This window comes from Channa argus, chromosome 7, assembly GCF_033026475.1.
Source record: "Channa argus isolate prfri chromosome 7, Channa argus male v1.0, whole genome shotgun sequence".
Taxonomy (NCBI): Eukaryota; Metazoa; Chordata; class Actinopteri; order Anabantiformes; family Channidae; genus Channa; species Channa argus.
In genome coordinates, this window is record NC_090203.1 from 13,447,439 (window position 1) to 13,472,238 (window position 24,800).

At 40.9% G+C, this 24,800-nt stretch overlaps 1 protein-coding gene across 3 annotated transcripts; it reads left to right on the plus strand.

Annotated features, from left to right (window-relative positions):
• The first annotated feature begins 1,821 nt into the window (after nt 1-1,821).
• Nucleotides 1,822-24,173, plus strand: nkd2b (NKD inhibitor of WNT signaling pathway 2b). 3 transcript variants are annotated; one of them, XM_067509834.1, is made up of 10 exons: nt 1,822-2,125; nt 2,254-2,280; nt 2,391-2,482; nt 20,289-20,349; nt 20,702-20,829; nt 21,795-21,890; nt 22,042-22,183; nt 22,328-22,385; nt 22,518-22,642; nt 22,960-24,170. In XM_067509834.1, the coding sequence occupies exons 1-10, from the start codon at nt 2,101-2,103 to the stop codon at nt 23,580-23,582; spliced, it is 1,377 nt and encodes a 458-aa protein (XP_067365935.1). In that variant the 5' UTR covers nt 1,822-2,100; the 3' UTR covers nt 23,583-24,170. The 3 variants fall into 3 exon arrangements, with proteins under 3 accessions (XP_067365935.1, XP_067365936.1, XP_067365937.1); XM_067509835.1 differs by having other exon boundaries at nt 22,521-22,642; XM_067509836.1 differs by lacking the exons at nt 20,289-20,349; nt 20,702-20,829 and having other exon boundaries at nt 22,960-24,173.
• The last annotated feature ends 627 nt before the right edge of the window (nt 24,174-24,800 follow it).

Consider the following 24,800-nt stretch of genomic DNA (forward strand, 5'->3'; position numbering starts at 1 on the left):
GGGAGCCGGGCTACATAAAAGAAAAGGTGATAATTAGGTGATGCAAGTAGGATCAAAGCTACCATCAATGAGCCATTCATATGTCAGCACATCCCATCAGCCACAGACAGTGATCTGAGAGTCCTGTGTCTGTGAGGAGTGAAATGGTACATGAATTGACAGGAGGAGCTGTATAGCTGCACTCCACGTTCATCAAGGTAGTGAAACTGGGACAGTGTGATACACTACCATCCTCAACGAATAGGTCGTCCTTCCTGTAACACACAGACTAAATTCCTCTTGTGTTGTTTCAGGCAAAGCTCCACTGGTTAAGTAATAAAGATAACATTGTTTAGTGCATAGGCTGTAATTTCGGATGTGACAATGAAGGAATGTCACCAGTGTAGAAAGAGGTTATGCCTTGATAACATGCAAAAATCCAAAGAACATCTCTTGTTCTTTTTGAATGCAATCTGCACAGGTGTAGAATATTTACAAAACACTAAAATCACATTCATGTGTGAACTCTGATCAAATGGTTTCCCTAGTAATTGAATATTTGTATCCATTGCCATGCGTCCCACCACTGGGCCATGTTGTGCCCTGCCAAAGAAAACAAACTATAACTGATGGGGAGCTTTTGATGTCTGCCGGGTTGAAGGTACAGCACGTTTTCCTGGTTTTCTTTTATAAACAAATGTGTATCTTTAGCATCGCTTGAACACAGCCTACAAAAATTAAATTGCGAAATCTACTGTGGGCAGCCTCTTAACAGCAACACAGGGTAACATAAAAACTTTCCTACTATTGCTTTTGTTCTACATTTTGTGTTTATTCCTTCACACAATAAGTCAGAAAACTCACCAAAAGCAAAATCTCGTTTGTGTTAAATAAACCAGCTTAAATTATTTTACTTCTTCATGATATGAAAGACATTTAATTTCCTTGATCAAATTCCATGATCAAATACCTTAACAATAAAATAAAACATTAACCTATATTTTAAAGTTTAGACTATTTTTGTCTAGAGCAAATCCATACAATTTCATTTTATTAAATAAATTATTCAAATATGAAAGTCTATTTTAAAAAACATGAATGGAGCTATAACGAAAATTGCACCAACAGAGGACGTGTTTTACGCTCGGCTTCAAGAGCTGCCAAGTGTCAAGTTAAAAAAAAATAAAATTAAAAAAAAAAAAACAGAAATCAAACCGGAAAATAACGTAAAAATTTCAAAATAGTACTACATAGAATTTCGTTACATTCAATTACAATCAAGTAAAATACATAACCCGTAACGGACATCCAGATAATTATGCTAGTCGATAGAGAATATAGGCTATTGCTTAAAAACTTATCTAGTTGATTTAACCTTATCATCAGGCCTTATTATTTAATTTATTAAATGTATTTACGTTTATTTATGGAGCTTGTTAAAATATATAACCAGTGTAGTACCTTTGCTTAAAGTGTGTGATTTCTCCTTTTTGTACAGCTAAATTAGGCACTTGTCAGCAGCAATGAAAGTTAGGCAGGAACACACTTTGAAAGGCTGGGAATCAATCAGTTTGGTTTCCCTCAAAGAAAGTATAAACATGTTGAAACGGATGCTGACCTAAATACACAGAAAGTACTTAACCTTTATAAAAAAAAACCTCACTGGACTCTAATAAAATAAAAGGTCACACTTGTCTCCAGCCTACAAAGTGGGAAAACAACGTGGATAATGGCAGTACTTAATAGCTTGTTCTGACAGTACTACAGATTGGTGTTTTATTGTTAAAAGTCTTAACCGGAAGTACACCAGGTGTTTTTCAGGTCTTCACACTCGCTCCTCGGTCTCCGCTGTGGTCAGAGCGCTGCCACATTCAGTTGGCGACGATCGAGGTGTGAAGACAGACAGTGAGTCCACCTTGTCTCTCATTGACCGTTTCTTGTTTCTTCACACAGGCAACTTCCGATTCAATGAACACGCGATTTAACTATCGGCCTTTGGATCAAGTTGGACTTTTCCGTTTTTGCAAAACAAAAACAATGTGACGGTGTTGAGTGAGTGGCTCTTTTATTCCGGTCGGATTTTGGAGAGCGTTTATTGATCCGCTGAAGAGGGATTTAAGAATGGGCAAACTTCAGTCAAAACATGGTAAGATAAAGCTGAAAACAGGAAATAAACAAATGTATCCCTTTATTTAAATATTTGCATTATAGTTTTAAATCAAACTAACAATTGCCTGTTTGCATCCTCTCTCTCTGTTTTCCGATCATCTGAAGCGTGTAAGCGCAGAGAAAACCCTGAAGGTGAGGACACTTCATTTTGTATACCAAATGTTTAGAAAGTATCACTGTAGATTAACCCGAGTAGGCGGAGATCTATACCTGATAATCGCCGTGTTCTCTCCGTGTCTCAGGAGACAGTTTTGTTGTGAACGCTTTCCTCCGGAGAGGGATGGAGGAATGTGAGAGGTACAGCACGACGGACCACAAGCTCAAGAACATGCAGGTACCCCCCTCACCCCCCCACCACCAAATATTATCCTCTTCTTCCTGATGACAAATTTAATCGGCTTGTTTGGTTGAAAATAAGACCTCCAGACTATTCAATGTTCTCTGTGCTGAGTTTTTGTGGAACCAGGTTTTAATTTCTGTCCCTAAAAGCAAAAACTGTAAATCAATAAAATGAAAGAAATTTACTGATCTAGTTTAGGAGGCTTATTATTTATGAAAGAAAAAAGTGCGCCAGGTGTGTGTTTCCATTTGTTGATGGGATGAATCCGTCAAGCACTTCAGTGTTGTCTGGTGGAAGCTGTTAACATTCCCTTGATGAGCTGAGAGTTTTTTATTTACATTTTTATTAGTTAAAGGGAAGGGAACTATGTTCACAAGTATGTGCGAAGACATGCTGATGTCTTTTCAAAGTTGTAGGTTGTTGTTCTTTCTGTGATGTTTGGCTCTGGCACAACACTGCAGCGGTTATTCCCCTGCCAGCATCATTGGATGGGTTATGACAGCCATGAACCTTGTGTGTGAAGCGGCTTGGCAGGGCAGCACACACACACACACGCTGGATGGAAAGGTAGTCATTTCTCAGACTGAGGCATATAAAGTTTGCTCTTGTGGCTGCTGGCATCATGACTCAGGGCTGTGTCTTTTTCCTCAATGCCTCCCATTCTAGTGCGGCTCCCAGTGGGCAGCCCTCTGTGGCATAACATTACATCACTTCAATTAGCGTGGCGTTTTGTTTTTGTTTTTTTGAGGGGTACGAGAGTCCCGAGCTCGCGGACACAAACTGCGAAAAGTTCACACAGAGGTACTGACAATCTGTGAGGTGGGTGGTTGTAATAGTGTAAGAGTTATGGGTTATATCAGAGCTATAAACCGCCCACTCACGGCAAATTAAAAGCGAACTTTACTTCGCTTAAGAGGAGCCTGAGTTCACACTCCCCTGAAGGGAAACCACCAAAGGCATGCGCTTGGCAGTTATTAGTAGGTGGATCCCACCATCACTTCTATCAACGTCATGCCCCTGATTTATTTGCTGTCATTAGTGCAACCAGCATTAGAGGCTTGTTCACAGACCAGAGTTGGATCAGTTTTTATCTAACCAACTCAAACTAACTTAGAATTGATTGAGCAGGAAGTGGACAGAACAAAATTGCATTGTCCGCATGTTGATTTGGCACACTTTTTACGCCGGATGCCCTTCCTGACGCAACCCTCCCCAATTTCTACCGGGCTTGGACTGGCACTGCATCGCTGGGGGAGGGGGATTGGGCTGTTAGGGGTTCAGGGTCTTGCCCAGGGACACTTCGACATATAGCCAGGGCCGGGGATCGAACCACTCACCCTGTGGTCCATAAGCAACTGCCTTTACCAACTGAGCTATAGCCGCCCCCTATAAAATTGCTACTCACACATGGGACTTTATTTTTATTGGTAAATTATTAGAGTAAATAATTTCTGCATCAGAAATAAAATGAAAACTATTCTTTAAATTTTATTGATTTCTACTGAGAGGTTTTGGATCCTAATCCTGGAACCTTCCTTTTGCTAAAACTAGCCAAATCAGCCAAATATTAACACCCTCTAGTTTGTTTGGTTTTTTTTGTTTGTTTTTTTGTTTGTTTTTTGTTTGTTTGTTTTTTGGCATCGGATCATTTGTCCGTATGTTGATTTGCCACAGTTTTTACGCGGGATGCCCTTCCTGACTCAACCCTCCCCAATTTCTACCGGGCTTGGACCGGCACTGCACTGCTGGGGATGGGAAAGGGTTCAGTGTCTTGCCCAGAGACACTTTGACATAGTCCCGACCAGGCATCGAACCACTGCCTTACCAACTAAGCGTAATGCGTAGGATAAAGCCGTGAAAAAAAAAAAAACATGAATGAAACTGATACTGTGATGATATGTTGCATGTTCTTCTCACTATTGTGCTGCTGAGGCAATATGCGACCACCTGCTCATATACAATGACAGCTCTATTCATAGTGTTTGAAATGAGTCCACACCTACGTTAATGTAAAGATACAGTAGATGATGTCCCCAGGGATGTTTTTCACGCTGTACAGTTTCCCATCTGACAGACTTTCAGCAGAGATCTGAGGAGAGTTTATCTCTTCTGTACAGTAATAATACCACTTTCTTTTTTGATCTCACACACTGCTAATTAATTCTTTGCTACAATCGGATTACGTTGTCACTTTTCGAACACATAATTACAGGATTATGGGCTCTTAGATGTCTGGGATTTAAACCATGATTGAACAAGCCCAGGTCAAACTGAAAATAGCACTAATGGTATAATTCTTTTAGGGTCTTGATGTTTATAGAGCAAGACCAGCTACTTTTTCTCCTTCTGAGCTTTTTCTGAAGATGGTTTTAACCAGATAGTAGTTTTACTGCTTCGTCCCAGCTGATGAGCTATATGGACAGTTAAAATTACATATGATTTCATTAAAGGAGGGGATTGGTCAAACACACTGTTTAGCTCAGACCATCCCCCCTCCTCATTGTCAAATGAGGGAGTAGGATTCCTGAGCTGTCTGGCTGTGACTTCAAAGTGCAGAGCTGGGAGTTATAAAAGGGCTCTGATATCAGTGGAGCCTCCGAACCCTCACCCCTCTATCCCCCTGCCTGTCCTGGGGGATGGGCTGAGCGATGGAGTATTACCAGGGAGAAAAAAAAAAATAACAAAAACAAAAAAACAAGCACTAACAGAGCCCATGTCCATTATCTGTCTGTGTAAACCATAATTCTCCTTAATCAAGCATTGCCATTTCTATTCAGCAGATCCTGAATGCTCTGCCTTGTTTTACCAAGAAATAACAAAAGATCAAAAGGATGCAAAGACCTCTTTAAATATTGATATTTCTGCAGACCATGAGCCAAGATTGCAGCTGGCAGGTTGCCCCCACCGTGTAATCCCAGCTTCTTTAACGTGTGGTATGAGTGGACAAAGACAGTGTGATTCAGAAGGATGACTTGGCTCATCCTGGGTACACTCAACAAGATTCTTACCCCTTTTTGCAGGTGTTCAATACAAAATCTACTTGTCCAAACACCTGGTGTAATGTAGAAACCTCACAGGTGAGATCTAAACGGGAGTTCAAGGAATAGATGCCCACTCCACCCCTAAAATTAGCTTATTGTCTAGTAAATAAATATGTAAAATGCAGAAGACTCCAAGCGCTGTGTGTATTTAAACCTGTTTCCATTAGCAGTAAAACTCTGTGAAGGCCCATTGTGTTTCACCTATAGAAAAATCAATACATCAACAGTCTGGACCCTCACACACATAAGCACAGTGCTTCATTTTGGGGCTTCAAACAGACATGCTTGGATGCCCAAATAATGACAGGCTAATTCAGCCTTTCAGCACCATCTTTTGTGTTAAAGCATCCCACAGACTTGGCCTGTGAAGATGGAGCGTGTCAACATTTTTAACTCCACAACAAAGGCCTGTGTTGTTCTGCTTTGAAAGGTTAATAATTTCACACTTGGGGTAAAAAGGCTTAAGATTGAGTTGGATGTAATGATGTGCCAAAAGCTCTGAGACACAGATTTATTTTGAGTTACATCGCTCTCACCCCTCAATAATAAATTAGGTTAAGAGCAAAGTTCCCAAGCAGTGCGTGGAACTAATTGTAAGCTGTTTTTTTACTTTCATTTGGAATCTGTGAATAAGACTTTCCCTTTACATAAAAATCCTCATTTGGCAGTCCTGCTTTAAATGGATGTTTTGTTTGGACAATTTCATTGCTGGGCATTCGGGTATATCTTCTCATCATGTTAATTATGACTTTGCAGTATTTGATTTGGATCTGAGGCTGGGATGTCTGTGTAATCCTAAGGCTGTTTCCCTACATGACATTTTATTTTTCAGTACACAGAGCTGCACATTTAAAACTGAAGTCTGAGCTGACTTCTTTAGAGAAATAATCTCATAAACAACATCTTGTGACTTTTCACTTCTGCCTCCTTAACAACCACAAATGACAAAAATAACCCATCCTTGTGTCAGCAATACCGGGGAGTGAGACATGATGGAGAGAAGACGAAAAGGTGTACTCATATATGTACTCCTTTTGAAGGGACTTGAAGGCCTTTAGAGAGTTTTTCCACCTTTTTTTCTTTCTTTCTTTTTTTTTTTGAAATTGGCTTCACAAGAAGGCGAGCTGTGAGCCTTCATCTCTGAATGAAAAGCATGTGGCTGGCATCCAGAACAGCGGGGTCTTTCAGCACGGCCCCGGCAGACATCTGTTCCTGGTTTGTACAGCAAAATCCTGGAGCAGGGAGAGGGTCTGTGGTGGGAAGGGGGTGGAAGAAGGTGGCAGGGAAGAGGAAAAGAGGAGGAGGTGGAAGGGGGGTTTCAAGGTGTGTTTTTTCTTCTTTGGTGAGATAGTTTAGGGGTTTTTATGGTAAAAAGGAAGAGGAGCTATGTGGAGACCCCTTTGTCCACTGCATTGTTTGGGCAGGATGTGATCATTGACCTCGCCTTCATTTCTGTAATAGCTTGTAGCTGTTGTTAAACTGTTATGTTTCTCTGTGTTAGTCTCCATTTGCCAAAAACCAACATCTGTCAGTGTAAACATCATCACGTGGTCGCCTTTAACACTCGTCACAAGATGAGATGCCTGTTTTAGCCATTCTTTCATGTTTGTGTGTTTAAATGTGTATCACCGCATGTCTTTTGCTGTGAGTCAGAGGTTGAGTTCCTCTCTCCCTCTCTGTCTGTATGTTTTAAGTGACTGGGTGAACAAGAGGCAAAGAGTGGCTTGTGTGACCCGTTCCTAACAGATAATTACATTAGAACACTGCAGGCAGAATCATTGTTTGTTTTTCTGCAGATATTAATGCTGTCTGATTTTACGTTGAAGCAGTTTGCTTATTTGCTAGATTATTTGTTTCTTGTCCTTTCGGCTTATCCGGTGAGTTCAGGGTCACCACAGCGGATCATTGTCCGCATGTTGATTTGGCACAGTTTTTACGCCGGATGCCCTTCCTGACACAACCCTCCTCAATTTCTACCGGGCTTGGACCGGCACTGCACAGCTGAGGATGGGAATGGGCTGTTAGGGGTTCAGTGTCTTGCCCAGAGACACTTCGAAAGTAGATATTGGGCCTTTTTTAAGTCCTCACACTCTCATTTTTTTGATTAGAAACTCACATTTTACACAGGTCCTTACAATGCATAAATGCTGGAGCTTCCCTGAACCTCTTAACATTACATTTATATGTGCGTTAGTGTTGCATTTTTCTTAACAATGCTGCAGCTACAACAATCAAATTACTACACACTCATAAGTCACACAGAGAACCAGAGACCTCTAACCCTGGCGCAGTAGAACCTTTTGCACAGTTGGCAATCTAAACCTTTTCTCTTAAAGGAATAGTTCAACACTTTGGGAAATATGATGGTCTGTGCTCCTTCCAAGAGTCGGATGAGAATATTGATATCTGTAGAATAAATATAAAGGACAGATAACAAAATCAGCGTACACATGCCTCTAAGGCCATGTTCAGACCAACGGTAGTTGTGCATGACAAACGCTCTCCTATTTATTTAAATGAATCCAGTCAACATAAAACAACACTGGCAAGAAAAAAACAACAATTCTACAATAAAAAAAATATGATTACCTTCCTACCAATGCAACCCCACGGATTGTTGTAATAGAGGACTGATTTCATGTTGTCACCCTGTCCAAAAATAGTCCTTCACAACTAGGATATAAAGTGTTAAATATGGAGGTAGAGAGGTGCTGGTAGTAGATTATTAATACAAGCATGCAAGTATAGCTATATCAGTCTTGGTATACAAAATAACAATTGTCGACAGGCTCTGTTGTTCTCTAACAATACTTTATCCACATAAATACTGCATTGTTTAAATTGATGGTATGCATAATTTGCATTTCCCCTACAGCTCAAAAACTGAATATTAAGTTTATGGACAAGTGAACTGGCACTTGCTCCACTTCCTTCATTGTTTTAGCTATTAGGTCCAGACTTATTGAATGAAGCTCTTGTATTCAGAGATATCTCAGCCCCATTGTCAATTTGAATATCTCACCTTCCTGAATGTTGGCCACCGAAGGTTTTCAGTGACACTAAACAATCCGGACACACATGGTCACAGATGACAGCAGGGAGACCTCACTTCCCCTGCACAGTTGCTCTGCTGGTGACTGCTTGGGACAGCCCTGCCGAGGGTTAACACTGTCTTTGCTCTCGCTCCTTGCCAGGGGAAAGAAAATACCTGAAGCTGGAGCCCAGTGCTTAGCACTGACATTTTTGGCACAGACTGCTGGATCTAAGTCTGTGTTTGATCTTGAGCTTCTCTCAGCCAAGTAAAACACCAGGAGACTCAAAGGTTATTACATTTTAGTGTGTAAGGTATGTTTCCACATAAACCCCTGTTCCCCCTTAGAAAGACCTAGCTCTTTTCCAAGTGGACTTCATTTCCCAAGCCTTAGAAAAGCCAGGGGAACATTATAGATTTTTTTCAGTCATGGTTGATGGTGGTGTTATTACAGTATGTGCCATCATTATGGCCACTGTTAATTGATTGATGTGATAACCTCAGTGAGGACAGAGGATGCTTATAATTTCAGGTATTTTTAACCAGGTAAAACCACATTTGGCCAAGACAGAAGCATCAACAACATAGCTACAATCCAGTCATACATTCAACCTTGACTTGCTGATACGAAGTAAAATAATTTTGAGTCAATTAAACAAAAAGCTACTGTGAACATTTAAAAACTGTTCTCTTGAAGCTGCAGTCTTTTTAAATTCAACCATGAGTTACTTACTCCTTCAATTTAAGATCCTTTTGAAGTTTATTCCAGTTGACAGGATGGGATGTTTTGGGTAAAATTATTTTGAGTTTGTCCACAACTACCTGCGTCTACCTGTTGTTTGTGTCATTGTTGCCATTTTCTCTGCCGTGATTTCAACATTAACAGTTTTGATTGTCACCCTGGCTTCTATTTGGGATGTAAGAAAGAACTACATGAAGAAGAAATACAACCTTAGTGGCGAACCTTTTAAATCTTCAACAGATATACAAGGTATGGAGAAGGTGTGCGAACAATGATGTTCAATGATACAAGCAAGTATATATAAGGCATAACTCAGAAACCAACAGGATTCATAAAGACCCACAAATATGGTGGCAGCAAATTTAGGACAGCCTTGCTTAAAAAACTTTCATCTGTCATTCAGCTAAACAATATAGCTTACGGCATTAGCAAAAGAGACTTACAACAGATTTACACCAACTAACCACAATTTTAAAATTGGGAAGTTTTTAATGCTGGTCATCATCATCAGGTGTCAGAACAAAGTGACTGCACCATATGAGCTGCAAAACCTCAAACCAATCAGTGACCCAAACAATGTCCAGTATTTTTGCAAAATGAAGTTGGAGCCAAGTGTTTTTGAGCTACTCATCAACACTGTTAGTGTTATGATGCAACATGAACTTTAGTACTTTGCACTGAGGATACATTCAGCTTCTGTGTTGCTCCTCCTGAAAAAAAAAGCTGTAGAGTCACCTCTGAATGCTTCGAAACTTCATCCTTGCTCCACATTCCTGAACCTGACTCCCTGCTAGGTTTGAGTCTGGAGAGTGAAACACCACACATGCCACAAACTTTGGTTTCCTGTATGCTAAAATAAAAGCAAAGTTGAGGGCACGTATAACTCCTGGCATTGTTACTCTGTGTTGTGATGCTGTGTTTTGTTTTAGGTAAAATCTTGGCTTCTTTTTAACTTATTTCTTATATTTAGATGTTCTAGGTTATTGATTCCAACATTATACACGATACTTGGAGCATTGCCATGACTTTGAATGTTTATTCCATACATGGATGCATTAATTTCCTTTGATGTTCATTGTAACTTTGAAGAAATGCCTCATTTATAGCCGAACTATGTTCATAGGTGAACAGACTTTACACGATATCCATCTTTATGTCATCCAATTTCAAATACAGAATTGGGAAGATTTATCACACACACCCAAACCAACACCCCCGAGGAGAAGGGCATCTTTCTCTTAGCTCCGAGCAAAGCCTACCCCTCTTTGGGACCCCAGGCCTGCATATGTGTAGGTATCACTATTACTCAGCTCATAAAACACCACAGTCCCATCTGAAAGTAGTTAGCTGTTGAAACACACTAGAGCTTCAAAGCTTGGATCCAGGCTCTGCAGACAGCACAGGCGTAACCCTCCTCCTGCACATCACATCCCTCTCTAGTGGGGAAATGACTGGATAGTTGCTTTTGTTACACAAACCTCTTCCCGTCATCAAAACCCTCAATGGGTCTCCATTAAAAGGAAGTGGCTTATTTTTATCATGGTTGATCATTTTTTAATTTGAGGAAAATGGTTTCAGAAGGATTCTTCTAATGTGTTGATATGAAATAAGAACTCATCGTATTTTATTTCAATTTAGTGTATTTATATACCCAAATACCTTTTTGTCCTCTTTCTATATGTGACATAAAGGAGAGGATGAAACTCTGCTGAAAGGGGCCACTGTCCTCATTTCCTCTAAAGGCCCCCTTCTTTTCTTCCCCCACCCATTTTTTTCCTGAGCCCATCCACTTCAAATGCTGACCTGGCCCTGTTTGCCATGCAATTTGTTTACCTAAAGGCTCAGTTCAAATAAACAGCAGTTCTCCTTGAGATGACTCCCCGCCTCGCAGAGTCTTTATAGAAACACCATCTGCTCATAGGAGGTGCTTGACAAGGACAACACACTTGATTTTATTTCATGGTATCAATGGTGAGTGAGTTTTGTAGATAGTTTCACAATAAAAGCACTAAGAGTTGGTGGCACCTAATGAACAGCAAAAATCTTCAGCATAGTCACTTTGCAAGGTCTTTCAATATAACCTGCCCCTATTTCTTTATGCTGATATGGGCCGACTGATCCTATCACTCCAAGAATGCCAGTGTATCAGAATATCTGAACTTTTACCCACAGTGTCATGTGTTCAGCTTTGAGAACGTCTCTATCCTGGTAGCACCTGATTATTTCATAGGTTTGAAAGTGGTAATACTCATCAGCACCCTCTGCTTTCTGAAGCATAAGTCTGCCTTCAAAAACTTTTATCAAACATCAAGTGTCACCCTTAGTGCTTTTAAGTGGACTGTCCCCAGACTTGCTTTGTGATAGAGAGCAAGCATCAGCATCAGGGTTGTACCTTTATACATAAGATAAGATAAGAATAACGTATACAAGCAGCCAAGCTAACCGAGCTCATGGCTAAGTGCACACTCTTTCATGGTCTCAGAGTCCTGGTTTTCAGTAATTATGGCTTTGAAAGCAGCAGCTCTCTGTGTGCTCTGGTGCAAAAACTGAGTTGTAGACGGAGGTGGAGCTGAGCTGAGCTGCCCTCTGCACCATAGCCTTTTGATCTCTGCTTGTGCCATGGATGAATTACGTTACAGAATTTCACACTGGGGAACTGTGTTTCAAACAAAGTCAGCCAGGTCACTACAGAGCACACATGGCAGTTTCAGTCCAAAAGTAAGAAACACAGATGTTCCAGTTTCACTGGCATAGTGCTATGATGTGTCACAAATAAAAAATTATAACTCATGGTTTGCAGCATTATATGTTAGAATTCTTGTAGCTAGCGTGTCCAAATGTATTCATCATACATTCATCCTTGTATATATTTCATTTTTCCAACCAATAATTTGTTTAGGAATTATTCAACAGAAATATGAATGAGCGTTGCTTGCTTTGGGTGCACCAGTAATTGCCCCATGTGCTACTTTCTTTTTTCTACATCTCATCTGTTCATTTTTAGCTTCCAAATTTGTCCCCTTTTTCATGGGAAGTTGAATCTCATATGCCAAAACATAACATCTAGTGGCCTCTGGCAACAGTCCATTTTACATAACCGGGCTTCCTTCACAGTATCTGAAGATTGTTGAGTCTCCTTTTCTTCCTGCACCCAGCATGAGTGTAATATTAGGAATCCTGAGGAAAAACACTTGGTGTTGACCCTGTGATGGCCCAGTGTCCAGTTCCAGATCTGTGAGGAACTTCACAGCTTGGAATTAAGCCTGTTTTTGCAGTGTCAAGAATTCCTGTTTTGTTTGAGACTGGCAGTCCCAACCAGCTGCAGGAAACAGCAGTACTGAACAGTGAGAGAGTTACACAACAACATAGACAGACAGGAGATAAAAGAGAGGCATCCACGTGTGCACCTATGACTTATGAATATATAGCAGCTGTGTCAAATTTAAAATATGTGGTGTCAAAACTGTGCAGCAGTCTGCAAAGCCAAGACATTTTTTTATCTAAACTATGTGGGCCTCAAACCTTAAATATTTCATAGTAAGGAAGATCAGTACCAATTATGCAAACAAGTGGTGTCTCATGTCTAAGACCTGAGGTTTGGCAAGTGTCACTGAGAATAGTTAGGCTATAGCAGATGAGTTATTAGAGGTTCTGCCTGTGCGCTTGACTTTATACCTTGGTTACTTCTTGCATCCTACTGTAGTGAATACTGCATTTTGGCTGTTTTTAACTAGTGAGTCCAATTCCTCCTGAGGGCCGAATACAATAATAATACAGCACAACAGACATCTGTCTCTGTTTGCCCAATATACCTCCCAGATGGATATGTTGAGAGTTAATGTTACATTACTAAGTGATAAGTTACGGCTGCATAAGCTCCTCTTATCATGGTCGGTCATATGGGTCTGTACTTCTCTGTGTGAGTTACCCACAGGGAGTAGAAGTGGACTGTAGAGCTTTGGTTTTGAGCCTAAACCTGTTAATATCCTGCTCGAAGACGTGTGTGAAAAGCCTGTAAACTCATCCACCAGTGTACAAGCTTTTAGCAGCAGAAATGCCTCAGATTTAAGTAAGCAGCCAAAATGTCATTGTGGATACACATCACCATTCAAGTAGTCCAGTGATTCCCAAACAGATGAGTACCCCTAATGGTGCTTCTGTATTTGCTATGGGTTTCCTAGAAAGCTCAGCTAATGCAAAAAACAAAATGAAGTAACTTGGAATTGTAATTTTATATCAAATATTATCCATATTTTTGCTAAGGGGGAAATTAGCCAAATAAAAATGCGCTGAAATAGCTACAGTAACTTGAAAAAATAAATAGTTAACTCAAAGCAAAAAATAACAATAATTTAAAAACTTTTATTCATGAACAAAATGTGGAAATTTCCCAAGTAACGGGAAAAGGGAGAAATATTTAGCTAGAAGTAGGACATTTGGTAAACAGGTGAAATAGCTAAGATAAATAAAACAATCGTGGAACTACCTATGTAAAAGTTATTGAAAATGACTGATAACCATAAGGAGACTGATTTATAAACAGCTTAAGTTATTAGTTTAAGGTAAAAAATATTTAAAGGAACAAAATTAAGGAATGCACAGTTGAACTAGCCAAAAGTAATGGATAAAAGGTTGAAAACTGTGAAGCCTGTGACATTTGTACTAATTCAACCTACACACTGAAAATGTACAAGATAGTGATACCCTATTCATCCACATTGTAATCTATTCATAAAAACTTGTGGAAAGTGAAAGGTGACATTTATCAAGACACACTTGAATTCATCTGAAAAACAGTTTTGAACCACTCACCATAAAAAGCTTGAGTATTGTTGCTGCTCTTACCCATTGGCACGCAGCTGTCCATCCCCAACATGGTTTGTTTACATTTCTCAGTCGCCCACAGGAGCACTGTAATGCCTGTAGCTCCACCAGCCTCCAACCACAGGACATTGCCCCTATGAACTGCCAGACCCGGTTTTCAAACCTGTGACTCAAATCCCTTACAGCTTAACAAAACGAGCGGTGAAAACAGTGGTGCTGGTGGTTTATCTCACAGGTGAGAGCAATTAAAAGTGACATCTCAATACTAGACAGACAGCTGGAAACCTGACACTAACTACAGTACACAAAAAGTACAGGTGACAGTGATTGTGCTGAAATTATTTTCACCCAACAGAAGCAGACAAGTTGAAGAGGTGCTTACAAAGCTTTGATGATGGACAGACAATGAGTGTGAATAGCTGATTCACACTAAACCACATGACAGCACTGTTTGATCATTTTCAAATGCTGCTCAGCAGGACACTTGTGGAGAGTTCATGACTGTGTGAGAGATGCAGTTGCCTTGGGCTGTAATGGGATTGGCGTTGCAGTCACCTCACTCATAAACTAGCCTTTGGAGACCAACTGTGTTGTTTAAAGGGCTTGTGGAATGTGGAACAAATCCCCTCAGCTTTATCGGCCTGGACGCACTCCCCATTGGCTGGGCTTAAGAGCCAGGGGCCTGCGCGGGAGCTTACAGAATTTCATATGGAGGCCAGAAACAGAGGAACATCCTGTTTGAGTCTGTTTGCCCCGAGCTGGCTTTGATATGCTGTCGACTTGTACACTCGCCTCTTTCTTGTTACTCAGGTGTGTGTGCCTGCTCAAAGTATGTTGTCCCCTTTCTGGTTTTAGCTTCTGTACATCTTCACATTTTGTGCTGCAATTTGTTGCAGAATTTAAACTTTTGACTATAAAAAAAAATATTAAGCAGCAACATTTGATATGGTTGCTTTGTCAACCAAAAACATCTGTTGGTTCCCGGATGTCAAATGGGAGGATTTCATGCTTTTCTGTTTCGTGTATAACTATGAATTGAATCATTTGAGGCTTTTGACTGTTGGTTGAGGCATGTAAGATAGATTTTAGATGTGAAACACGAACTTGACCCACCCTATAAAAATTCAACTTGAGATTTGAAGCCAAAACATTCAAGTCTCAAGTTATAACCTGCTAAGATCCCAGAACAAAGTAAAATTAAAATTGTGTCACTTGTGACTGTTTAAAGAACACATTTTACTACCCTTTTGTGATAGCAGATCATTAAATGTTTGAGTGCATAAAACACATGGCATTGCTCATATAAATGTCCATGCAGAGAGAGTTGTATTACACAACCGAGCCCTGTTTAATCTGAATTAAAGCAACACACTTTCTGTGGTTCTTTCGTAACACATTAACAGTGTTGTCATCTACTATGCTATCTAATACTACTTTATGTTTAATAATTTTGCGTGACCCATATTCAACAGTGAGATTCCACTAAATGGTATTAGGTTTTCAAGTTTCACCAGTTGCCTGTTTGACAGCAGAAAGGAGTGCATCCATTACATCAGGCTCCTATCAAAGCCCCCTTTAATGAAGGCAAGCTGATTACAGCACTGGTGACAGATGCAGGGTGGTCAGCCGGCGATGCTAATCTTTGTTTATGCCATCCAGCAGGTCGTAATCGAAGTGAGAGAAAGATCAGTGATGGCATGAGGAGGGGAGTGGAGGGGCGTGCAGATTTTAGGAGATCTCTCCTGATTTAAAGGGAGTGGGTGACATTCAGTGGTGCTGCTCTTACATAGACAGACAAGCATGCTCATCTGTCCCCACAGCTGTTGTACTAGGACCGAAGAGGATTCGCCCCAGTGATTCATGTCCTGCCAAGGGAGAGGTCTACCTCCTGTTTGACCTCAAAGAGAGTTCCAGTACTCTGAAAGGGCCATATCTGGGCCATCTTTGCCACATGGGGGCAGTCCAGATGACAGGATGGCCTTCTGCTCTGATCTAATTTCCATTCATAGAAAGACACACCATGACACACTTATACATAGATAAAATACCCTAATAAGCAGGCAAAAGCAAGTTTTAGCTGTCTAGGAAAATGCAAGGTTGTGATGTTTGAGAGGCTTGATACTTGAAAAGGATCCAAACCCTTACAGAGGTTCTTGGCTTAGTCAGGCAACAGCATTAACTGAAAATTAAAAACACACTTTTCAGATTGCGTTTATATTGCAAACATAACGAATGTCATTAGGCAGTCTAACAGTATATCTAGTTCTGTTTATTTTAATATTGTTTCGCACCACTAGCTGAGGTCAATGTACTCTGTTGACAATGCCCACTAGAATTACCCTGACTTGGACTGAGGCGTGTTTCTGTTCAGGCTTCAGGAGCACAACATATGAGAGATGCACAACATATGATGCATGAGAAGATACAAAAGCTGTGCAACTAGCCATCAATCGTTAGACCCCCCCCATATTTTCAACCTCAGCCCCTTCCCCCTCTCCTTCAGTGTAACCGCTCACATCTGGTTTTGAGTCAAGGCCAGGTTGGTTTCTTTTGGAATGGTGGGTTTTTCTTTCTCAATGGCCCCATTCCCTCTCCATTTCCATTCTGTGGTGTATGCAGTTTGTTTATGAAACCGTGGTCCTTTCTTTGTATTGATGCTGTTCAGTCCTCGTTTTCATCACTCGGGAACCCCACAGTCATCAATTAATGGCCAGTGGGAGCAGGCATGTTGGTTCATCGGTGGGCATCAAGGCCACTCTGTGGCACCCTCTTAAGTGTCAGATCCAGGTGAATTTGTAGTTCTAAAAACAGTGCACACCTTGGGAAACAGTGTTTCACTCATCCAGTGTTAGAAGCTCAGTGTTTGTCTATCAGGACACTCTGCATGCCATTAAGGACCTAACCAAGATTGTTGGCATGGTGTAGACTGCCCTTCTAAGTACTATGCAAAAAGACCACATTTTTGAAAACAATTAACAAACCACACTTAAGTGAACAGCAAAAGCATCTATGGTTTATTTATTTATTTGTGCATTTGCTTTTAGTTTTATGCTAATTACTATTTAAAACAGCAAGTTGAAATATTATGCTGAAATATTTCAGAAAACATCTTCAGAATTATATGAGGAGGCTTCCAGAGTGTGTGCTGTTTTTGTATTTTTTTTCAGCATATGTTTGTACTTTGATACACATCCACTCTTCTGATCAAGTTGCCATACCCCATGGCCAGAGAAAATGTGTAAACAATATTTATGTCAGCCTCTCCTGTTTTTGAAAATGTGATTTTCAAAAAAGAATGGTCTATAAGAAGTATGTGCACTTATATTTAGGGGCTGAGCTGGAGGAGGGATGAGAGAACAAAGATGTGCAGTGTTTTCCAGTGGGAGGATGGGTGGTAGGCAGGCAGAGAGAGTGAGACTGCTGGGGGATGTCTGATGTCACCTGGTAGGGAGCTATGAAAGCTTCCCCTGGTTACCCTATCCCACATAAAAGTCTGGCAGTAGGCTGAGGCTTAAGGGAAGCTTGGCAGAACTGCAGCATTAAACAGGAACAAACATCACACCACACACCTCTCTGTCTGTCTCTTATGTCAAGGCGTCTGGGAGGCAGAACCTGGTTACATGGAACACTGTCAGTGAATATTTCCCATGCACAGTTTTTTTAAGATAATGGAGATCTAATACGCTATCATTCCTTGTCATTCTTGAAGCAATCAGCATCTGTGTCACACATGTAGTTTTTCATCTGCCTTCCCTATACCTGATATCACACACTGTGTAGATGTGTATTTCATTGCTTTCAGGTGTTTGCCACTAGTAGAAAACAAGGAGCACTTTGCTCCAAAATGCTAACACATTTGTGTTGCCTACAGAGAAGCTTGTGATCTGATAGAGAAAGAATGAGGGCTTTTAAATGCCAGAAAGCATTTAATTACATATGTGGTGGGCAGATTTGAGCCCGACACCATGGGCGATGTGAATGGAGATGCCATGTGTTTAGACGTTAAACTGCAGACTGCGGTCAGGCCCAGCCTGCTCTCTCATTACCTCTCCCAATGGGTGTAATGAGCATGGAGGTGGGGGGAAGCCATGTGTTCAGCATAACCCCTGCTGGTCCTCTCCTTGTGCACCCAGCGAGACGCCTCCTGATATCTGAATTTTAATTAGAGGTTCACGCTTGGCAGTTGGCTGATTGATTTGTATTATTATATGTAACTGTGTGTCCTGTCTTTCATTTAGAGGTGTTTGTACCTTGCTCTGCACCCTCATGGAAGTGAAGATGTGAAGAATCAATGCTTGTCTTTGATGTGTCTCTGAGCTGCAAAACACTGTGTCTGTGTGAACTTCCTCTTCCTCACACACTGCCCTTCATTAAGGGACTCTGGTACAAAGAGAGGAGATAAAAGCATCCAGTGCAGAAAATTAACAACAACTTGGCTGCAGCCACCACAAAAGATAGGAAACTGTATGTGTTTGTGTAGCAATGCACCTTAATTTTAGGTGCTGGTGATTCAAGACTACTGCTTGTTTTGGGGCCCGGTATTAGTGGCCTCCACCTCATCCAAAAGCCTTTCAGAATCTCTAAAACGCACATCCACTTCTTCTAAACTTACAGGGACTGGAGTTAGCAGTAGATAGGCCCTATCTATTTTCAAACAAATACAGTCCTCCTCTGCCTCTACTCTTATCTGCATTTCTCTTTTCCCATCTTTGTTCTTCTTATCTGTCTGTCCCTCCTTTCCCCTCCTTGGTACCCTCTTTCCTCTGCTACTCAGTTTTTTCTTTATTCCTCTCATTTACTTCCTGTCCCTCTCCTATATCCCTCCCCTCCCCAAGGCTTGACTCCTATTCCTTTACTGTTTTCTCTAAATTTCTCCAGTGGCCAATTTGCAGTGGGTGTCCAAGCCATGACCCTGGGACTTAATCGGCCGCCCTCACCAGCAGTGGTGAAGGTCAGGGCTGTATTACAGGTTTGAGGTATCATCCTCTGAAGTGAGGAATAGTCACGGGCTATGCGATTGTTAAATAAAACCGCAGGCCCTGGCGCTGTCATTACTCTGAGAAAGAGGGGAAAGGGAAGAGAGAGGGGGGCTTGTTCACCTAAACACATGCAGATGTTCAGGCTCTCGCTTGAGCTTCGGCTCTGTTGAAGGTACATGGAGTTCTTTTGTTTTCTAGCATCTATCTGTTTTTTATTTGTCTCTTTTCAGTGGGCCTCCTTGATTAAATCTGGTAGATTTTATTTCAAAGTGTGTGTGGAGCAGCTTAGAGGACTGAGAGTGACGTAAATAAGATGAATCATTTGTTGTTTAAATACTTGCGGTTTAGGGCCTGTGCTGCACTTAATTTTCATTGTTTCCACAATCCAGTTGTAATTAAAAAATGGCGGTGTGTGTGTGTATGTGTGTGCGTGTGTGTGTGTGTGTGTGTTTGTGTGCGCATGCAAGAGCCTCTGCATACAAGTGCCATGGTTATGAATACATTGTGGCTCTATTGTAGGCAGGATATAGATTATTCACATATGATAGCAAATCCAAATTCCCCTCCACCCCTTTGTCCCACTTATGTTTTATGGCTATGGAATAGTGTATTTAATCAGTCCCATCCTATCTGCATGGAAATTTCCATCTGGCAATTATTCTCCATTCAAAATAAATACACAGATGTTGCTGAGAACTCATTGTGTGGTTTATTTTAAACAAGCCAAACTCCTCAGAGTCAAATTTTCAATGAGAAATACAACAAAACTTTTCCTAAACTCTAGACATTTCTCAGTGGGTTCCATGTTGAGCAGGATGATAATAACCAGGTTGGCTAAGAGAGAGAGAGAGAAAGAGAGAGAGAGCTCAGATGAAGTGCATTATAGTTTTTTTTTTTCTTGATGGATGCGAAGGGTCTGTTTGAAGGGCTTGGAGGAATCTTGTAAGCTTGGCTGTGGCTACACTCACCGTATCCCAGACAGTGAAACACAATAAGCGTGCAGATGTTCAAAGTGCACTGGAGCCTCCAGCCCTTTCCCTCTCATCTGAGTAGGAAATGCTTTTGCTGGATCTGTTTGTTTTTTTCTGTGTCTGTGGTCTGAACTGTAGATTCACTTACATCTCTGACAAGTATCTTCCTCCCCTGCCTCTCCCCTCTCTCCTTATTTCTTTTATTGTCACAGGAGTATTCAAATGGTGAGCCCAAGGAAGGACAATTCACAGAGCAACACTACCCCCTAGAGGGTAGGTGGAGAATCATGTCTTTTTGCACACTGATCTAGGGCATCATGTGTACATTTCAAAATCTCTCTGTAATCTCTTCCTTAATCATAGTTTTAAGTATTGAAAGACACAAATTCAAAGTGTTGTTTTTGGTTTTAATTTTGTGGGCTAAAAGAAATAATGCACATATACTATGAGCAGAAAGGTACAAAAAAATTAGCTGTAATGGTCGTATGTTTCTTTGGAGTAACAGCTTCATTTTTAAGAAACAAAATTATTAACATCTAAATAATCTGGTCGGTTTTTGAGATTTCTTTGGAACTGTGGCTCAAGAGGAACCAGTGGTTTGAGTTGTGCCCTCTTGTGTTGACAGTGGTTCTTCCTCCAGAGAAGGCTGAGGGCTGTGAAACCTACCTGCAGTACCTGCACTCAGAGGATGGAGAGCGAGAGATACCTAGAGATGGCAACAAAGCCCCAGGGAAGAAGCGCATCAGCCTAGATGTAATAAGTTATATTACTTGATCTGGCAACACTGCGACTGTGTACTGTGACTGATTGTTTCAATTGAAATACGGTTTAAGTGTAAAGTCAGCTGCCTGTAACAGAGGGGTAGTATGCGAGCAAAGCACAAAGGTTTAATTTTCACCCAGGCTTTTTCTTCAAGACGTTTTCATATTCAGCCAATGTTATGGTTTTTCTTTTTTTCTTTTCATTTGGATAGGAAAAATAAGTATGAACAGGAGCATATGTGTTTATGTGTGTAAGCTCTGTAATGGATCGAGGACCTGGACACGGTTTTAGCACTGGAACACAGACAAGCAATATGCAATGGAGAGACAGTAAATTAAATCAGTGCACGCAAGAGTGATCTTGTGTTGTTTCATGTGACCAGATTTTTTCTTTGGTCAGGAAAAGGTCTCTCGTAAATCATTTGCCACCAGCCAAGAATAATGAGTGTTGAAATTGTCTCGTGTTTAAGTGAGTGAAAAGCTTGCTGTGTAACCTTTATCTTAGCTGCTGCTGCATTTCCTCAGCCCGGCGTACAGAACCTCTATCTGTATATTTACACTGCCCCACACCATACCCTGTTTGAATTTATGGATCGCTGTTGATTATGTGTACTGAGAGATATTACGGAACCATCAACGGCTGCTTCTACCCCTGAGGTCTCTTAGAAGGTGGACAGAACTGGTGATGAACACGAATTCTTCTTTTTAATAGCAGTTTTCCTTGCAAGATTAATTAGAACAACCATTGTTTCATCTTAACAAATGAATAAAACATACTGAAGACCATAGCTGTGGTAGGTGAATGTTATGCACTTTGCTGCCCTCTCCTGCTATAAATACAACTGTGTCTTTGAGCTACTGTAGAGGTAGAATAATATAGACGAATAGTATAGTATAGTATAGACCGAAAGATGTAGATTCAAACCTGGATATTTAAAGAAACTGTTGTATCCACAGGACTTGGAGTGTGATGTGTCTGTGGAGGATGACAACCGTCAGGAGTGGATCTTTACCCTGTATGATTTTGACAACAGTGGGAAAGTTACAAAAGAGGTGTGTGTGTGTGTGTGTGTGTGTGTGTGTGTCTATTAGGTGTAATATTTCTGACTGTAGTAAATTTAAATTGTTCAAATCCTAATAAAAAGTTTGAACTGACTGTGAAACGTAGGCCTTCATTAAAAATTGTGATTTTCTGTCATTAAAGGACATGTCCAGTCTGATGCACACTATCTATGACGTGGTCGATGCCTCTGTCAATCAGTCCTGCCATAACAAGAGTAAGACTCTACGTGTCAAACTGACTGTCACCCCAGAGCCAAGGTGCCACAGAAGAGAAACAGGGACAGGTAAAAAAAGAAAAAAGAAAACTAGAACACTTTAGCTGCGTCACCCAGTTCTGCTTCTTGATAATTTTCAGCTCAGTTAAGTCATTGTTGCCCTTTATAGTCTTATTTGAAAGTGTTTTGGACTTATCTGTGTACTTTCTTCAGATCGCTCTCACCAAGAGGAGGGGCGTTCAGCTGACAAACGGTTGTCCTCGTATATCAGGTCAGTACAGAAATACAGAATACTTTTGTTTTTTTCATACTTGCCTGTTGTGCACTGCTTTAATTCTTACAGAATAATGTGTGAACCATTGGTTCTTATTTGCCCATTAACTGTGTTACCTATTTCTACCAGCAGAGGGCACAGCAATGATGTGCCGGCCACCGAAGGTCAGCATTACTGTGTGGATGAGAATACAGAGAGGAGGAATCACTACCTGGACCTGGCTGGTATAGAGAACTACACCTCCAGATTTGAAGGTGAATATTTATCCATGATTAGAATTCATGTTATATTACAGTAACAAAACAATAACAAATGATGTCAGGGATTGCTTTAATTTAACACTGTGATAAAGAGAAATTTCTAACTTATAGGCATTTCCAAACCAACATACTATCAAAACCATGCAATTAGCTTCCTTTACAACTGTTGTTATGGTTGTCACCACATATGTAAAATTTCCCCAAAATCTGGTTTAGTTTGTTAAAATTCGGTATTGAAAATTATTTTTGGTAATGCACTTTTAAGTACATTTTGATTATCTCTACTCTGCCTGTTCCTTTCTGTCCTTTAGGTACCAATCCAACCTTCCCTCCCCAGGAACCTCAAAGTCGGAGCTCCCAGAGCCAGAGTCGCTCCCGCTCCCAGGAACCAGAAACCCCGATAGTTCACCAGCGCCGCTCACAGGTCATCAGCGATAGCTACAACCCCACAGAGTCTCGAAACAAGGGTACACAGTTCCTCAAATCACCCAAAGGAAACTACAGGGGCACAGGAGGAAATAACGGAGGCAATGTAGGTGGCAAATATACTAAATGTCACGGCTACCACCCCCCTCTCCAAACAATGATGCACAGTGGCAGTGCAGCAGGTCACGGAGGTCAGGATGTATATCACCTACCACACCAAGTCCAAAGCACCGGCCACCATCAGCACCCTTTGCAGTACAGTCACAGCAAACGCCTGAGGGCCAAAGCCCGGGAGGCCATTTCCCCATCGAAAACTCAGATGTCCCCTCAGTCCCACCCTCAGCAGCAACCATCTGTGCACCCTGTACTGCCAAGCCTGGAGAGAGAGCAAGTGTCTGGCCCACCTGGGAGCCCAGGATTTGTGGTTCCTGTGGTCCAACGCCATGAGCACCACCATCACCACGAACACCACCACCACCACCACTACCACCATTACCACCAGACATGACGGTCCTCAGTGTGCAGTGAAACTGTACAGGACCAACCACAACCAACCACACCAGTCTGAAGGACTTAACGTCATCCCATGGGAGTGTCTCACACACTGTCCAGGATCTTTATATTCTCCTCTTACAAGCTATACAGATAAATCCTGACATTATTGAGGAATCATGTAGTGTGATGGCAGATGATAATGGACCGGAAGGATGTTTTTGTGAAATTATTGTGTACTAACAAAAAAAATGTGTGGCACAAATTTGAAGTTTTTCTTTTTTGCAAGGACTGCTGCAATCATTACCAACTTTCGGTAAGGGTACAGATACCAGAGCGGAATAGATCAAAGGACATTCGACTGAACAACCTCTTGATGCTGTTAGTTGAAGTCCCAGGAAGCTATACAGTATATCAGAGTAGTTTTGTCGTTCTCTGTGAGACCTTTCCAAAACTTGGATCTCAGGTGTAAAGGTGCTGCTGTTCTCAAGCTTTTCACAAAGGCTTCTTCCTCTGGGAAGCCTGATGTGGACTGAAGGGTTTCCTGTTTTTTTTTTTTTTGGGGGGGGGGGGGAGTATAAAATTACCACTGCCAGTTTTAATGCAAAAATACCTTTCTATATGTATAAAAAAAATCTATTATCATTTTACTGTATAATTATTTTACTGTATATGCATATTTCATCGTTGATCCAATTATGCATATATGTATTTTGTCTTTTATATATTTTAATAAACATTATATAAATCATTTAAACTATTGCAGCAACAGTTTGATTATTTCTGCGCATAATACACTTGCAATTCAAAGTAAATCGATTAATTTGATTAATCCACTATCATGTGCTTTTGTTTAAGTTATCACAGTGATGTAAAGAACCAGCATGCAAGTGATTTAAGGCCTTGAAACAGTCAGCTGATTTTGGTCAGCATCTAAATTACTATAATCTATATTAGATTACACTGCGGTAACAGCAATGACTAACAACCAGTAGTCAAACAATTTTAGTGCTTTTACAGTCACAGGGTGGTGTGTGATTATCTGGCCACAAAGATGACTAAAACAGAAAAGCCTCTTTCAGAAGCAGAAATGTCTCTTTCTCCTTGCACTTGTGATAACAGCCAAAGCTCTGGCCAAAGTATCGGACCTGCATGACCTAAAGAGAGCTTTTATACATTATTTAATTTCACGTGTTATTTCAAGTGTTAATACAGTGCCAAAAAGAGGGACGCA

What these genes read in the sequence shown, in the direction of transcription:
- nkd2b (XM_067509834.1), top strand. Translation starts at nt 2,101, where the DNA reads ATGGGCAAACTTCAGTCAAAACATG. An exon ending in CAGAAGAGAAACAGGGACAG is followed by an intron (nt 22,184 to 22,327) that starts GTAAAAAAAGAA and finishes TACTTTCTTCAG; the next exon opens with ATCGCTCTCACCAAGAGGAG. An exon ending in CTACACCTCCAGATTTGAAG is followed by an intron (nt 22,643 to 22,959) that starts GTGAATATTTAT and finishes TCTGTCCTTTAG; the next exon opens with GTACCAATCCAACCTTCCCT.